This window comes from Pollachius pollachius (assembly GCF_949987615.1).
Source record: "Pollachius pollachius genome assembly, chromosome: 6".
In the NCBI taxonomy this organism is placed as follows: domain Eukaryota; kingdom Metazoa; phylum Chordata; class Actinopteri; order Gadiformes; family Gadidae; genus Pollachius; species Pollachius pollachius.
In genome coordinates, this window is record NC_136939.1 from 14,197,933 (window position 1) to 14,216,545 (window position 18,613).

The following is an 18,613-nucleotide window of genomic DNA, read 5'->3' on the forward strand; positions in this document are numbered from 1 at the left end:
TCTTAATGTATTTTTTTAAACAGTAGAGTAGAACACTGGTCAAATGGAGTATAAAGTTAAGCATCAAGTGCCTGAAAATAAATATAGTTTAAGATAAATATGATTGAGCAATAAGCCCATCTCATGACTGATAGACAACACTGATATGGCTCCAATAGCATCCAGCTGCAGACCTCCAGTCTCAGACCCACCTCCAGCGCTGGGAACCATCTCCTTCGCAGTGATTTTACCTACGTGTTATCACGTAGGTAAAATCACTCAAGCTACTTTTATATGCCACTGTATTATATTGTGCAGTGTATTTTATCACGCTTATCGTTAATAAATAATTTTGTTACAAGGATCAACCTCTTCTTTTGTAGAGTGATTAACCATAGTTAATAAAGAATTAGACTAGCTTGGTCTATAAAAATAAAGTCGCACTTATTGCTTATAAATCAGTCGTCTATGGAATATCTACGTGCATGCACACATGCTGTCACAAATTCTAAGATGCCCCTGGTTTAACTTTAGTGATCACGCTAATTAACAATTACTCACATTGTAAGTAACGTAGTGAGTGTGTGTGGGGATCAGAGAGTGAGCCATGGAGTCGGTGTGTTAATTGTATGATTAAAATGATACGGTGAAGCTGAAGTAAGTGTGTTTGGGAAGAGGGAGGTTAGAAACAGGGTAGGAAGGGTAGGATTTTTTGAGTGAGATATGCATTTCTGAAAGTACCCCGCCTACAGTTAACAAACGAGCGAGTCAGTTTCGGCGCCCCCTCCTACGTAGGAAGGGGGCACACTTGAATATTACCTCCCACTTCCCTCCAATCAGAGCATAGCTCAGATTTTGTGGAACGCAGACGAGCCGCTCCAACTGGGGGAAGTCGGCGGCAGCTCAGCTCCGGGAGTACAATCCCTTTCTCTGCCGGACTGCCGCCGAGCTCCCCCCGCCGCCGAAGCTTCGGCAGCAGTCTGGCAGCTCCGGCGGTGTACTCCGTGAGCTAAACTGCCGCCAAAGCATTCCAGCTGCTCCGGCGGGTGTACTCCGGGAGCTGAACCGCCGCCGAAGCTGGAAGGTCCAGCGAGGGGGGAGCTCGGCGACAGTCCGGCAGCTCAACTCCCGGAGTACAATCCCTTTCTCCTCCATGTGTCATGGTCTGTCTGTTTCATTGTCTTGTTTTGGTGTGTTTCCCTGTGTTCCCCGTTTTACTTTGGTATCTCTGTCTTGTTTCTCCCCATGTCCTGTCAAGTTGTGTCCTGTGTGATTACTGCTCCCTCCCCTTATGTGTTTCAGCTGTTACTCGTTGCGTGCCCTGTGTTTGGTATTTAAGCCCTTGTCTTCCCTTTGTTCTAGTCTGACAGCTCATTGGTCAATGGGCAGCAGCTCATTTGCATTAAAGCTACAGACACCAGAAACAGCACATTCTGAAAGGACTGAAACAGAGGGGGATAGCGGTAGGCAAGATTCTTTTTTCCTAAAAGTAATTTCCAGCAAACAGCTTCAAAAACATGTTTTCTGGAACTCAAATACTATGTTTACTTGTTGGGAAAACACCATAATATGTCTCCTTTAAAGAAATGTATTTGAATCAGACGGTACTATTGGGGGCCGAGTGGGAGAGATGGCAGTTATCTCGAACACACCATTAAACGCTCGTCGTGCCGCTACAGGTGGGCTCTGACGTCACGGGTCGCTGTGTAGTGGGTTGCAGTGCAAGGTTGGTGTGCAGTGGTTGATCAGGTTAGGCTGCAGAGCAGCGCTTGTGTGCCGTGCCCTTTTGCTGTTTTTTTTTGTTTGTGTGGCGAATGCCCTTACTGCCCAAGACGTATTCTGAGAGATAAGGCCTAAACCTATATATTAATCCATCTGTGCTCCTGTCCCGTTGTCTGCTAAAGAGAATTATGTTTGCGTCGGTGTCCTGTTCGCCTAATTTTCGGTAATGACCTATACAATATCCCGCTTATCACATGGCTACTGCCAAAAAGGAAAAAATTGCTTCACACGGTTTGTCTTTTTACAGTTACCATTCGTAGTGTTGATCAGCAGAGAAATAGTCTGCCAAAGACGTTGACGTCGCTTAGCAACCGGATACGCTGGGGTTTATAAGTTACCGGACTACTTGCAGAGTCATACCAAAGACGTGAATCAGAGGCAAAAAATCCACTTTCCTTGACAGCGGTCATTATATGCTTAGCAATGGTGAATTATCAAAAAATTATTCACCGCCGGAAGTTGCGAAGGCCCATGCAAGTGAACGGAGTGTTCAACAGCATTGAGAAGAGCCGTGTAATAAGTGTGGGATAATGCCAGACGAGGTGTCCATTATCAGGAATTAATGGACGACGCGGACGCCTTACAACCGTCCGACGCTCAGCGGAGGACGGTTGCCTCTGCGAAGTCCATTAATTCCTGGACACCTAGAAGGGCATTATCCCGCTTATACCATGGTCACTTGCCAAAGAAAATAAATGAAGATTATAAATTTATATTTTCATGCGTTTTACATTGCAAATATAAAAATTTTCACAAGCCATAACTTTGTTTCCCTGGTAACGTCTGAGGGTTTGACTAATACCTGGAACAATCATTACCCTCCTGTAAGGTTCTTATGCAACGGAAACGTTGTTCACTCCTCCAGTAAAAAGGACGGACCTTAGCTACGACTTGGCAACGGGAGGTATTCTAGTCCGCTCATGCATTATGCATTGTACATATTTATAATTCGAAATTCGTCCCAGCCTTTATACCACAGATACTCTAGGGTCTATAACATATAACCACGTTGTCTGATTACAGTTTAATTCCTTTTTCACAATTTACCAGCTCTCTTTTTGAAGGCTGAACAGACAATTTGACTGGAACTACTTAGCAGGTGTCCCTATATCAGGGGTTAATGCACACCCTGCAGCCAATCAGAATCGAGTATTCCCCCAGACCATTGTATAAAATAAAGATAATTGATTGTGATTCTTCAATCAGTGTCATCCTTTTGTTTCCTCTGTAGAAGTGTTAAAGGTCCCATGGCATGCTACTTTATGGATGCTTTTATATAGGTGGTAGTGGGCCCCTAATACAGTACTTGAAGACGTTCAAGAAATTCAGCCTTTGTGCAGAATTACAGCCACTAGGAGCCAGTCCCACAATGAGCTTTGCACAAACGTGCCGTTTTTTAGAGGCGGGTGAAAGAAAAGGGTCGGGGTGTGGCCCTGAGCAGCTTGCGGCCACGGTACCATGCGCTAGTGTTGACGGTGGATGTATCGCAATGGCTCGAATTCATGATGTCATCCGGAGGCGCACACAGCTTTTGGCCATGTTCTGTAAATATTCTAGACCACTCCGGGTGCTCCAGCAGGAGTCCTGGAGCTCTATATCTAAATAATATAATATAATATATAGATATCTATATAATATAATATATATTATCACGGCCAAAAACTTTGTGCGCTACCAGATGATATTATGAATCTCAAACGACTGCGTCGGGTTCTTCCACTTCAACGTCAATCTGAAGTACAGACTAAGCGGCGACATGGAGGGGAAAGGGATTGCTGCCATTTGCGGACTCTCGTTACTTCCACAACGAAGCTCGTAGTGGAGGTTATCTCGGTGGAGCACCACCGCCGACATGGAGGAGAAAGGGATTGCCCGCCCTTTTTGCCCGGGATTTTCTCCCACCAGAGCCCCGCTGCCGTGGCACCGGCACCGGAGCACCACCGCCATGGGGCACCACCGCCACGGGGCTCCACCGCCACGGGGCTCCACCGCCACGGGGCTCCACCGCCATGGGGCACCACCGCCACGGGGCTCCACCGCCACGGGGCTCCACCGCCATGGGGCACCACCGCCACGGGGCTCCACCGCTGCAGCCCGGCAGCGGGGCACAGACAGGAGACAATCCCGGGCAACAATCGTGGGCAGCAATCCCTTTCTCCTCCATGTTGGCGGTTCAATCACTAAATAAAAACATTAAAGGTTGGCGTAAAGCTCCCCAAATGGGAGCTTAACGCAAACCTTACCTTATGTTACGTGTTATGCGCCATAACACCAACAGCAGAACGGTTATTCAAATAACAAAGAAGTGTATAACACTTGCGTTACAGTGTGTTTATATTCACACACACACGTGGCCCTCGCACGGTCGTAGCTCATTGTCTCATTGGCGGGCCAAATTCTCTGGGCGGGCAAGGCAGAAAAAGGGGAGGTATGGGGCCAAATTCGAAATCAGAGCGTCTGAGCTCTCATTTTTCAAAGGCGGAACAGGATACGCCCTTTGAGACTGTAATGGAGATTAAGGGCTATACAAATAAAATTTAATTTAATTGATACCTCGTTTTACACCTAACGTCATTTCTAGCCACTGGGGGACCATAGGCAGGCTAGGGGAACTAATATTAATTTTAGAAAACTCATAAAGGGAAATTTTCATGCCATGAGACCTTTAAGGTGCTCTCTATATCCTCAGCAGAGGCAAGGTTTATTACAGTAACTATCGTCTTATTGTCTTATACACAAGCGTTCCTTCGTGGGCCTAAATGGATGACGTTATCCAATGTACAATGATAATTTATATGATATGAATGATGTAATTCAGTCACATGCATTTTCTATGTTTGTACGTAGGCTATATTGGATTATTTCATATTTTCCCATCTCTTGCTGTGTACATACATCTACTGATGCCTCTGGACACATCATCAGTGATGTGCCTGGAATCATCAGACATTTCGGTTCTTTCAACATAATACGCCCTCCTCAAGGTGACCCAGCTGGGGCTGATCAGACCCCAGCTTGTGTCCAGATGACTAGCTAGCTACCATGACTCCATGGCTCTCCTCTTTTGAGCCACAGCCATCTTGAGGCCCTCTCTGCCGCATCGGTGATTGCGGATGGCTCTCCTCCTTTTCTCTCCCTCGATGCCCAAACTACTGAAGGCTCTGGTCAGGGAACGGGCTGCAAAACCCCTGCATCCAACCTCTACCGGGAGACACCTTGCTCTCCAACCAGCCTGCTTACAGACACTGACCAGCCCCGCGTACTTGGAGGGCTTCCTCTCAAAGGCTTCTTCCAGGCGGTCTTCCCATGGGACGGTCAGCTCCAGCAGCACTGACAAAGGCTATGGTTTTCTTGGAGGGTTGGAACCGCTTCGCCCACACAAGTCCTTCGCTGATGACTTCAGCGATTGTCTTAAGAACTTGATCAGGCTTTCAGCGGTACCGTCCATCTCTAAGAGCCCTGGTGCAGCAGCTGAGGATGTGTTTCAGGGTTCCTCGCTTGGAACACAACGGGCATGCTGGTGTCTCGGCTAAGCCCCATGTGTCATCATATCATCATATACTGCCTGGATGAGGAATTTAATGCGGTGAGGCTCAGCTTTCCACAGCTCAGCCCAGGCTACTTTCCTCTCAACCACGTTCTCCCATCTTGTCCAAGCTCCCTGTTGCTTCATTCCTACTGCCTTGACGGTTCTCGTTTCTTCCGCTGCCGCTCTCACCTCCTCCTGAACAAGGCGGCGCCCTTCCTTCCCGCTGCTGTTCATTTGGGGAGTTGGAAAGGAGCCTAGCCCAGCTCTGCCACGTGTGACCACTCCCACCATGTTCCTTTGACGCATCCTTGCCTCGGCCCATTGAACTGCAACCTCTGCCCTCCACTTCCTTCCAGTCCTCACTTGAATCCCTGCTTTAGCCACCTTTGGATAACGTGAGTCCCTGTACTGAACCACTTCTCTGGCTCTTGTAACCTTAAACTCCTCCTCCAAGGATTTGAAGGGCAGTTGCAGTTTATTGGTGTTCCCGTAGAGTGCGAGGCTGCTCAGGCTCCTCAGTAATCCAAGCCATCTCTGAAGGTAGCTACTTACCCTCCTCTCTAAGGTCTCTACTGTTGAGATGGGGACTACATAGACAAGGAGGGGCCAAAGGATCCTGGGAAGAATGCCGTGTTGGTATATCCATGCGTTGAACTTTCCAGGTAGGCCGGACTTGTCCACGGATTTCAACCAGCCATCCAACTCAGTGCAGGTCGACTGGATAGATGTTGTATCTCTCAGAGAGCTGTCAAAAACCTTGCCCGAACTCTTGACTGGCTTCTCTGAGATGGTTGGGATGGCTGTGCCTGTGATGTTAAAGAGGAACTTGTCTACCACCTTCCCTTTCCTCAGCACCATAGACCTTGATTTGGCTGGTTTAAATCGCATCCGGGCCCAGCCCATGACCTTTTCGAGTCCCTTCAGAATCCACAGATTCTGTCATGACTGTGAGGTCCTCCATGAAGGCCCTGATGGGGGCTTGCCGTTGACCGGATTTGGATAGGGGCCCTCTGCACTCTGGCTCAGCAGACTTGGTGAGCCTGTTCATGGCTAGGGAGAATAGTGTCACAGAGATAGTGCACCCTGTGATGATACCGATCTCCACCTTGTGCCAACGTGATGGTATTGCTCCCGAAGGGACCCTCATCCTGAAATTGGTGCAGTAATCAGCAATGAGGTCTCCACACTTGCTGGGGACTTGTTTGTCAATGTGAGATGAACCAACTTGTGTGGAATGGAGCCAAATGCATTTGCCAGGTCAAGCCACAGCACTGACAGGTTGCCCTTGGTCTCTCTTGCCTCCCTTATCAGCTGTGTCACCACACCGTTGGTGTGGTGACACAGCTGATAATGGTTCCCGAAACGCCACCATTCTGGACAGACGTGTTGATGTAGGTGTTCTGTTCAAGGTAGGTACACAGCCGTTTGGAAACAGTGCTGAGGGAGATCTTTCCCTCGACACAAAGTAGGGAGATGATGCAGAACTGGTCTAGTTGGGTGGACTCCTTCGGGATCCACACCCCTTCAGCTACTCTCCATTGAGAGTAGCTGAATCCTGCGAGTCTTCTCCAGAAGACTCGCAGGATTTTCCACAGACGCAGCAGGAGTTTGGGGCAGTTCTTATACACTTTGTATGAAGTGCCACTCGGTCCTGGAGCGGAGCTTGCCCATGCGTTGCAACCTTCCTGACTTCCTTTAGCTGCAGCTCTAACATGTCAAACTGCACCTCAGGTTCAGGGGAGTCTATGAGGATGTTACATTCTCCAAGCTCCTGCTCTCTTGCGGGGTTGCTGTATGTCTGCTTCAGATGTTGGTCTATGTCTTCCTGCGAGGAGGCAAGTTTACCACAATCTTCAATTATACTATTCTTCGATTTCGGATCTTTGAGTTTCAAATCTGTTAATTGGTGCCTTTTAGAGAGAAATCTATTTGTTTTACAAGCGCACACATCTTTAAAATAGCTTTTATAGTTATATTTTTTGGGGGATGGTTCCACAGTTAGGTAAGTAAAACAATAAAAAAAAATAGCTGGCTAAATTATGAATTATAAAAGGGAATTTAGATGAAATGAACGTTAATGAATGGGTGAGACAGGAAGTTATAGCATCAGGTAACATAGGTTGCTTCCATGGACCTATTGCATCAGTATCAAACAATGTTCATGCATTGCGAAGAGAAGAAAAAAAAGGTGATCCAGCAAGATGTTTTTGTATCTCATATTGACCTTTTATTGTGTTTTTCGAAAGTACTTGTTCCACGGCACAGAGAACTGAAGCGCACGACTAACATCTGGGTGGCGTCTACAGTCTGGTGACCTCACAGAACAACGGGCTAAAGGAGGCAGAGTTGTGGACACTTATCATGCAGACTGGAGCACTTTTCAAGCAGTCTATATACAGCAGCGTGTATCTATTTTCTACGTCTTCGTTAGTAAATTAACCCTATTACACTATTGGTTAGCAAGAATGACTTTTACCGTGGTGATGAAATGACTTGCATTGCTTTTTACAACAGTGTAGTGCTGACCACAACAAAGTAAAAGTGGGACGAAACCAAGAAAGGAAAGTAAACATTCACTGAATCAAATCCACTTGACAAGAAGTCTTGACATTCACTTAAATGTAACAAAGATATCTACTACGGTTTAACACAATCAACAGTGCAAGCATGGCATTCAATTGTGTAATTTCTTTTAGGCTGATGGTGATACAATTTCAAGATGTTAACTTCATTAGCTGAATGAACCATAGTGGTGGGAGAGATAAAATAAATCCATATGAATACACCGATATTCATGTATACATAGAATACACACGCTTCATGTGATGAGATTACATCAAAATATCCAGTGCATAAATTAAAGCTGTGATCCAGAGTTAAGTAGAATAAATACAACTTTAAAGCAAACCATGTTTGATATTTAAGGAACACTATTATTACCTCCTTTGTTTTATCCAAATTACCTCTAAAACATCTCAGTGCTTACCTTTTCATGTTGTGAGCAAACACCTTTAGAGTGAGGCTGGATCTAGTAACTGTTCACTGTGTCTGCGATGAAGCACTAAACTTCTTCCCAAAGCATAACCCAGATGAATTATGGGATATGGAAATCAGGTTGTTATTTTACATTGACCTCAGTGGACAAGAAAGAGACGACATAATGACTTTTTAGATGCGAGCTATTTCTGAATCACATGCTTTGCAAGTGACACAAATACGATAGGCACACGGTGCAAATCAATACATTTGAGGAAATGTGCTCTGCAATCAATGTCAATTATTGCTTTGGTTACCAAAACAACATTGTCACAATCAATGAATGAAACAAGATAAAAATAAACAATCATAATTGTGTAGAACATTCATAATGGTGATCTGATGAAAGGCAATCGTTTGTGAACCTGTAAAACCAAACACATTTCAAATGCGTACATTGAATTTGGTGTAAAAGCATTTCAATTGTTTAAGCAGGGGTCTTTTGACGATTACACTTTTTGGTTATGTTTTAAAGGTTCACAAACGTATTATTTTGTCCACCATAAAAGCAAAGCGTTGTGACCAAATTTTTCACATTCAACAACTGGCTTATGCGAATTACAATGGTTTTGGTTGTCATGCAGTGAATTGCTTAAATAGTACAAAGTCCTAATAAAATTAAAATAAAAAAAATATATATAATCCTAATTAAATAAATAAATAAAACAAAAACCGTTACTGTGGGAGACGGTGATTCTTACAAATACGCTTGTGAGATAATGCTCAACAGCTAAATCGAAGTATCGATTACATATATATGAAAATACATCAACGCCTTGGTTAAATATACATATATCTTTTTGCAGAACCATTCATTTTGAATACAAATTCCTTCTGGGAACCTTTGGGCCTGTCCTGTTGGCTCCTTTCACAGGGTCTGACCATCTCTTCAGCCCTCTATATTTAGAATGTACGGGGTGAATTCAGTATATATATTCATTCACAACAAAGTTGGTTCGTCGGTTGGTTTGAACAAGCGTGAACGCATTTGGTCAACACAGCGCATGATTGGATACTGAAAGCGACCGTGCATTCATCAATCATGTCAGGAGCCAATGAAAGCAGCCCGTTAGCAGATTAACAGATTGAACGATGCGGCGGTGACATCCTCACGTACCTCGGGTACGATTGCCCTGGTCGCTCCGCTAAATGCTGGTGTCAAGACGGTCACGCAGAGAGTGGAGAGGGCCGTTCTGAGGGATGTGTGTGTTTGTGCTTGCGTGTGCGTGTTGACTGCATATAAATGTGTGTGTGTTTGTTTGTGTGTGTGTGTGTATGTGGTAGGTGTGTGTGTGTGTGTGTGTGTGTGTGTGCTGGCTGGAGTGGCCTGCTGGCAGTGATGTGACATGACCTTTAGCTGGGGGGGTTTGGGGAGGGGGAGGTGAGGATGAAGAAGAAGAGGGTGCCGCCTACTAATGGAATCGTCGGGTGGGTTCGGTCATTTGGTTGGTCGGTCGTCGGCCGTGGCGTTTGGGAGAGTTTACAGGTTGACCAGGTGGAGGTCGGAGGCGGAGAAGTGGGGGCACAGTGCGGTGTCGGGGTGCTTCAGCTGCTTCAGGATCCGGCGGTGGAACTTGGAGCGGATCCGGTTGAACTCCATGATGTCGCCGGGATCCTCCTCCGTCCAGAAGCGATGGAACTCCTGCATCAGGTAGCCTGAAACAGGAAGGAGGGAGGGAGGGGTTATTACAGCCAGAAGGGATGGACCCCATCAGGTAGCCTATAACGGGAGGGAGGGGTTAATACAGCCAGAAGGGATGGACCCCATCAGGTAGCCTGTAAGGGGAGGGAGGGGTTAATACAGCCAGAAGGGATGGACCCCATCAGGTAGCCTGTAAGGGGAGGGAGGGGTTAATACAGCCAGAAGGGATGGACCCCATCAGGTAGCCTATAACGGGAGGGAGGGGTTAATACAGCCAGAAGGGATGGACCCCATCAGGTAACCTGTAAGGGGAGGGAGGGGTTAATACAGCCAGAAGGGATGGACCCCATCAGGTAACCTGTAAGGGGAGGGAGGGGTTAATACAGCCAGAAGGGATGGACCCCATCAGGTAGCCTGTAAGGGGAGGGAGGGGTTAATACAGCCACAAGGGTGTGTACTGTGTATTTGAATATTTGGAGAGGAATAAAGGAACCTCTTATTTCTGTGGCAGACACTAAATCCCACGATGAGGGCCACTCTGACCTTTGATGAAACACTGACGTGAACTGGAACAAACTAGTACTGAGTTGATAATCGAACACCTACCTAGTGAACGAATATCTGAATACTCAGCGTTACAAATAAAGAAAAATGCAGGCAAGTATAAGGAGCAGTAACAATGTAACAAGTAAAGTAAAAAGCAAGATTTTCAGAAATTCAAAAGTATCCTTTTCCGTAGCATGCACATAATAATAACAGACACAATTCAACGCACAGCCATATCCTTCATCTTCGACTTACTTCACATTAAGTTTCTACATTATTCTAAACCTAGATTGGATCCCACAGGGGAACACAGCTCGTAGCACCCAGACATGTGTAGGGGAGACTCACAGAAGGTTTGCTGGAAGTGCAGCAGGCTGGGCAGCTCAGGGGCCACATTGTACAGGTGGGTCTTGAGGGCCCCGCTCACCAGCAGGGAGTACGCCAGGTCCGTGATGTTGATCCCCACGATGGCGAAGGAAAAGCTGTATCGAAGACAAGGTGACATTGAAAAAGAACAAAGCATTCAGCTTGGGGTGGAAAAACCCCATCCTCCCCTCTGTGCAAGGCAAAAGAAACACAGAAGCAGACACCAACCACCAAAGCTGTAGAGTGTTCCCGTCGCTGCGGACTGGTGGACTAACACGGACCAACAGACTCATAAACAGTATTTCCCCAGGCCTTCATGCCTGAAACGGCTACGTTAATCGGGTGGCATCCAATTGATCACCCCAATGTATGCGCGATCACTTCCTCTGAACATTCAATGTGCATCAACACAATTCAATGCTGTTCATCCTCTGCCCTATTACAAAATATATATACATATATATAAAGTTAATGCCCATATTCCTGGAACTGCTGTGTTTGTTTAAACTATTAAAAGGGATATCTAATATTTGTGGGACACGCTGCTAGACAGTGGTTGCTGCCATGTCTCAAGAACTTCATTGTTCAGAATGACCCTGTGTTATACTGTGCACTTGAGAATCAAAACACTCAATCTAACAACATCAAATAACCCAAGGACAGACTTTAATAATAACAAAAATATATATTGTTATTGTAGGAATAACTGGAAGACACAAAAACAGAATTTGTGTGAACAGACCTTGGATGCTGTTGATATATATAAACAAACCCCCCTCATTTTCATACCCTTACACCAACTCCATTGCTCTCTGAATTACCCAGAAGTCCACACTGCAGAATTTAAAACTGTCCGTCAACATTGAGGCCAGCACTCCATGCTCCGCTGCCTCACATGCCCTCAGCTGCAATAACCCAGATACTCAACGTGCACGTGCACGGTGGATGTGTGTGTGCACGTGACCACTCACCCGATAGCTTTGTCGAGGCTCTTCTGCTCCCATTCTGACGGGCTCATCTCACTACGAGGGACAAGGGACACAGTATTATGGGATGCAGTTTGAACAGAATTGAATATGCAGAGCCTTTGCTAAAAACAAAGTATGCACGGTATTACTGACTAATACATCAAAAGGAGACTTCACTATCCACTATTCATTCCCAATAGGCTGTATCAGTTGGACTCAAAGAAAAGACATGGTGGAACATAACACCCATTTATAATCAAGGGAGGCAACGTGTGGAGCATCACAAGACTCCTACGAAAATCGACAGACGTATGAGAGGGATGGAGGTGAATGAGAGAAGAGGCGAGTACCTGGCCTTGCTGGGAAAGCTCCTACAAGTGCATGTGAAACAAGGGGATGGACAGAATTGAGGGTGGAGGGAAAAGAAAGACAAAATAAGAAGAGAATAGACAAAATAAGAAGAGAAAAAGCAAATATTTGGAATGGCGGTGGCAGCGCGCAGAGTGGCGGATGTGTTGGCTCTGTGGCGGCAAACGATAACAAACGGTGATCGCTCCTGTTTTATAAAGAAGGAAGTGGCAGAGAAAACAGTGAGAATCGAAATGAACCGTGGAGCGTGGAGTACAACAATGTTATGCCGGTGGCGTAGCGGAAGCGGCTAAATGCTACATGCTACCTGAGTGCTAGCTTACTTGTGCTTGGGCTGCAGGGAGTCGTGGAGCACCTGCAGAGCGGTGGCTTTGTCGTGCTCAGCAAAATACCTAAAAAGGAAAGGACAAAGGACGGAGAGAATGCTAAATCTACAGATATGTGTAGCCACAGCAGCTGCTTTTATCACTTTGTTTATATGCATGTCATAAAGTAGAAAGGTTAGGGGCATCTTGCTCAAGGACGCTTACAGGTAGACTGCGGACACTGGGGTTCAAACCAGGAAAAACCATTTCAGCTTGGAGTCAATCACCCAGACTACTTAAGGAACTGGCCTCCCCTCACATCTAAGATAAAGACCTTCTTTGGTTATTGTGATTCTGTTCATATTACAGGCCATGACATCTCATTTAATTGCTGGTCCCTATAAAGTATTGATTATTGCATTTTTATCAGAGTATCACTATCATCTCCCCTTGGTGATGGCCAGAGTGCTTCCTCTTGCGTTATCTCTCAGCATTGATTCTTTCTCTCACAGGCTATCATTAACCACTATTTATTGTTCATACAAAGAGAGGGGAACACTGTTATTTTTACAGAGCAGAACCTATTTTGATTGATAGAGAATAACAAAAATGGCTAATATATCGATATAATTTGGACACGCTAATGTATTTGTGTGCCTGAGGATTTTATTCAATAGTTTATGTTTGAATTTAAATTTCCCTCTTCATGCAGAGCTTTAAACGTATGCTTTTCTGCATGCATAGCGGTAATAGCATCAAAAAAGAATGAAGTTGACTTTGAATTGAAAAACTAATTATATTCAACGCTCTTGAATTTGCATTGCTACGGCCTAGATTCCATTTTTTGTCTTCAACAGACAAATAATTTGTCTCTCTGTATCTCTCGCTCTCTCTGTGTCTGTCTCACGCTGTCTGTCTCTCGATGTGTCTCTCGCTGTCTGTCTCAGTCTCTGTCACTTACAGCAGATTGTGGAGACCCAGAAGCCCCATGCCTCTGAAGTCAGTCTTCGGGTCGTTGCCCTGGAAACCAATCTCGCACCACTGCTTGGAGATGCGTCCGGTGAGAGGCGTGTCGGGACGCAGTTCCTTCCAAAGCTATGCGGCAAAGAGTATATGTTTTATTAAAACATTTTCAGCAGGGCAAAGTCGTGAACAGCATATCAGCTGAAAGGCGTGATCATTAAAGAGCATTCATATGCAATATTAATAACCTAATTATTTCTAAAACACACTATTTCTCACACCTTATCTGTCAAGTCCCTATTCAAATTGTCTTGTCCTTGTGCAATGACTGCATAGAGGTAGTGCACGTTCTCAGAGTTAACACTTGAGTGTGTGTGTGTGTGTGTGCGTGTGTGTGTGTGTGAGTGAGTGAGAGAGACAGAAGAGTCTACCTGCAACAGCAGGGTCTCATGGTGGGCGTTCTCACAGTCGTAGGGCTCCCTGCGGAGCTTCTCCACCTCGCCCACAAGACTCCTGTAGCCCACGACCTGGAGCAGGCTGGCCTGGAGAGAGATGCCCAGCCTGGGGGAGAGAGAGAGGGAGATGAGGACAGAAGAAATAAACCTACGTACAACAGTGAAGTCAGTTATCAGTGGCCGCTCTGAGGGCTGGGCCGTGGTACGGCGTTCCCACCTTTTGACATGCAGTACCTTAGACTATCCACACGAGGGACCTTCTCTAGAAATGTTGAATGTAGTACAACACTGAATTCTCTGTCAGGCTGAGTGATATTTGCGCATGCCATTTTTGTTTAGTTTTTATTATTCAAAATTTGAATAATACATTTTAATAAATATTTTTATTTTTAAAAAACTAAGTTTCACCCTTAGAAACAACATGTTTGTAAAACGTTGTATTTGGTGCGTGATGATTCACAACAAATAACAAACATTTGAATGCCTAACTACCAGCTGTTATATGGATGATATAATTTCCTGCCTTCATTGTCCCGCAAGTGTGTGGTCGCCGACTCATCACTAAAGTCCTACATATCAAACACAATATTTGTATAAGTTTCAATAGTTAAAATTATAGAAAACTGTTCAAGCTACTTATTTTTGTTACAAAACATTGTTGTTCTACTCATGCATTTGGAAGGAACAGTGAGTTATAAATTTCAGCTAGATTGATTTGGCAAAATACTTAAAACAACAGATTGTGGCAGGAGGGAAGGAGGGTGGCGAAGGCATCATAATGGTTGGTGCAATCATTTAACAGTTGCTCAAATATATTTTTACGACCTGACAGGTTAATTTATTTGAATATATATTTTTAATTATAATTATCACAACTTCATGTTCTGACGAGAAAACCAAACGTTACAAAAATAATAAAACCCAAGTGAGCCAGTGGTGCAGAAAAATCTAATGGAAGGCCTACTGTGGGTTGGTGTCCGGGTTGATCTTCTTCAAGGCCATGATGTCATCGATTGACTTCTCCACCTTGTCCGGGTGGACACTGAGGGCCGAGCGCAGCAGCTGTGTGTACGTGTGTGCGTGTGTGTGTGTGTGTGTGTGTGTGTGTGTGTGTGTGTGTGTGTGTGTGCGTGTGTGTGTGTGCAGGAGGTGGGCAGAGAAGGTAAGAAATGAGAAAAAAATGAGAGGGGAGCAGCCCGAGGGCAGAATATAAAACAAACGTGGTGTGCAACAATGTGGTTTTCTGTAGAACAAAAACAAACCTCATTCTTGGAGTACTTCAGAGATGACTCTGGGGAACAAAGTAACAGAAGAAACAAAATGAACTCAAACAATATTGGCCCCCTCCTCCCCAGACTCGAAGCTCACACGAGTTGCTAGGTTAAGAACATTGAAGACACGCAACAGCAAGACGAGCCAAGCACAACATTACATTATGAAACAAGTGCAATTATTATATTTTGACAATGGCAAGCAACATCCCGTCCTACACTGTAAGTTGATCAGCTAATATATATGCTTGCAATGAGTCAAACATTTAAAAATGTATTATTTGCAAATCATAAACCAGCTCATTATGTGGCATCTGTCTTGAAATCCTTCCTGGTGCTTAGATGTCTCTATCTTTCAAATGCAACTCCAAGATGTAACCGTGTTTTAGCACGGCTCTGGTCATGGAGCTTGCTCAAAAGAGGTTGGGTAGAATCTAGTACAATCTCAGGTGATCCAGTTGGTTTGTTTGCCTGCGTCAATGGCTGCAGCACACTGTGTTTGTGTGCCAATTTGTTTTGTATCTGGCAACCCGGGACCCGGAATGGAAATTCAAGGGGAGAACATACGGCTGTAGCACTGTTGACGGCTAGGACATTATTTCAACTAAAATGTTTCCTTAAGCTCTGATGACATTTATATATCATATATATGGTCATTTAATGATGTAGTTGATAATTGAGATGTAAAGAGAGAGAGTGGAAGACAGCAAGATTGCTATTGCATTTCTCGCAAATTACACTCAAATGATAGCTCTTAAAACGTACCTACAGTGCCTTAGACTAGTTCTGTAAACACAAAAGAATTACCAAATATAATAAAAAACGAAACATGCAGGCAGTGTGTGGGCCTACCGATCTTCAGGGTCCTGCGGGCTCCGTGTTTGTTGTTGTAACAGATGCGCTGCAGCTCACAGCGGCCTGTCAACTTCCTGGCTACAAACTTCAAGCCCCGCCAGAGGCATTTACAGTACAGGAACACAAAGAACTGTGTCACCACTCTGGAAGGAAACAAGAGGAAATAGTAGCGTTCAGTAAGACAAAAAAACAACAGAAATGTAAACACAATACAGTTATTTATATACTCTTTGTACCACACCATGGTTGAATACTGTTAATTGATCCTGATTGGTCAGTAAACTTCCACAGGTGTGCATTATTTTTTCAATAAGACATCTATGACTTTAAAATCGATTCTAAACGGTCAAATACAACTATCGACCAGATGTTTCAATGAGAATGCAAAAAATAAAATGCTAAAAGCATGGCCGAATGATATTTGAAATTCAGCTGTTTCGGTCGATAAGGTTATAGATTTAAAGAAAGTCAAATCATTGTTGATAACTGTGGTATTAATTAATAAACTGAAGCAAACACCTGACCTGGGAAGACTATTGTTCTCCATCAGTGGGAAAGGGTCAGCTAAAGCGTTATCTGACAACCCATTTATTGACCGCAGTGGGACCCTGGTTAATGCCATGAAGGTTTGAATATCATTGGTTTAGACCAGTCAAATGTGCATGCAATATTCCTAGCCTGATACAGGTTTTATCCTAAATAAGTGGTTTACTAAATACTGACATAAGGAGGGCAGGTAGGGAAGAGACTTAGTCTAATATCTGGGCTTGTAGTGAACTATTCTAGATTAGGCCCAAGAATGAGGACATGACTCTTGGAGCAAAGAACAGGTGTAACAAGACGGCGAGCAGACAGAAAGCGACACGGGCAGGGAGGGAAGGTGCCAGAGGATGTGGTGAGGATATGAAAAGGATGTCAGATAAATTTTTAGCTTCCAGCGTTTGGGACCTGCCCTCACCAAAGCAGGTGATGAGAGAATGAGGGATAGGGCATGTAAAAAAATTGAGTGCAATATAAGCGTACATAAGGGCTTAACATGTCTGTTGATATATCCTGATGTATTCTGGCTTAACATTCAGAAGGATTTGTGAAAGGAAGAATATTTTTCTGTTCAGAAATCGTTCCTCCTCATGTGCACAAGCACAAAACACAGAAAGAACACGTGCACACATGCACACACACACACACACACACACACACACACACACACACACACACACACACACTCAACATTCGCACAAACGCACACCCACAAACAAGTAATCACAAACAGATTAGGATATGTCACCACTGATATGCATTCTGGGTATTTAAAAAAAGATCCATGGAGAAATAATGAGGCGTGTGTCTTGAAGTGTACCCGCCCCTCTTAGCTACTTGGAAGCAAGCCACTTGCATGCTAAATAGATAGTCTCCTGGGGCACTGTATTTGGAAAGCCAAATACCATAGCCAAGGGGCACATAAGAGTGTGTGTGTGTGTGTGTGTGTGTGTGTGTGTGTGTGTGTGTGTGTGTGTGTGTGTGTGTGTGTGTACTAATTAAGAGCCGTTGTGTTTTGCCGTATGCTCACTTGATCACCAAGTCAGACCACGACTGTGCGTTATTGGAAATACAACACACGCCATCGATTAATTGTAAGGGGTTAAAAGACGAACTGGGAATTCAAAAGCGGTTCTTGCAGACTTGCTGATACATCAGCAGACCGGAAAGACATGGAAACGCCTACACATATCATAAATTTAAACATATTGCAAAAAATTATCAGCAGCAACATTCACGGCTGATAATACCATGACAGCATCGTATTAAACACAGCCTACAGTCTAAACCGGTGGAAAGTAGTTTACTGGTAGCCTACCGTAAGAAATGCTTCATCTCGATGGGTTCCTCCGGGGTTTATCAACAGTACGTTTGGTTCCCTTGATTTGCCTGGAAATAATAAATTAAGTACAGTTGAATAACCAGACCCAATCATATCCATTAGCGCTGTTCCTGCCACAGGCCGTTTCCAGGGAGCTGTCCTTGGTGGTGTGGAGAAAGGCGCGTATTGAATCAGCAGGCGCCGCTGTTCCGTATGGTAACCGCCTGAATAACGCCTATGTGTGTGTAGGAAATCTGACTTAAATAACCGTTCTTTCCCTCTCACAAAACGTCCATATATATCGGTGTCCCTCCCATAACCGAACGCATAAATGGTCATGCTGTTATAGTCCTCTCGTCGACGGATCGGATCAGCGTCCCAGAAACTAATCCAAGGTATCCAACAAAACATGCAGATGCAAACAGAACAAATACGATTGTGTTACATACCGAGAAGAAGATGCGATGCGATTTACAGCCGGTCGTTGATTGCGGTTTGTTACCCTCAGTGGATTAGAGATAGCTTCTTCTCCTCCATGATGGTAGCGTCATCAGTGCGGGACCGAGAGGGTTAAAACATAGAGATGAAACAACATCGCAATGCAGACCCTCTCTGGCGCGTTTGGCGGGAGTCCTTGATCAATTGAGCCTTTATTTGTTTGTCTTTCGGCTTTTTAACCATTGCGT

The 18,613-nt window shown here is 44.7% G+C and overlaps 1 protein-coding gene across 1 annotated transcript; it reads right to left on the reverse strand.

Moving 5' to 3' along the window:
• Window positions 1-9,806: 9,806 nt before the first annotated feature.
• elmod1 (ELMO/CED-12 domain containing 1) lies at window positions 9,807-17,941 on the reverse strand (the record flags this gene model as incomplete). Its single annotated transcript, XM_079738692.1, has 10 exons — window positions 9,807-9,982; window positions 10,863-10,996; window positions 11,852-11,902; window positions 12,541-12,609; window positions 13,484-13,617; window positions 13,917-14,046; window positions 14,905-15,002; window positions 15,203-15,231; window positions 16,064-16,209; window positions 17,925-17,941. The coding sequence occupies 10 exons, from the start codon at window positions 17,939-17,941 to the stop codon at window positions 9,807-9,809; spliced, it is 984 nt and encodes a 327-aa protein (XP_079594818.1).
• Between the last annotated feature and the right edge of the window lie 672 nt (window positions 17,942-18,613).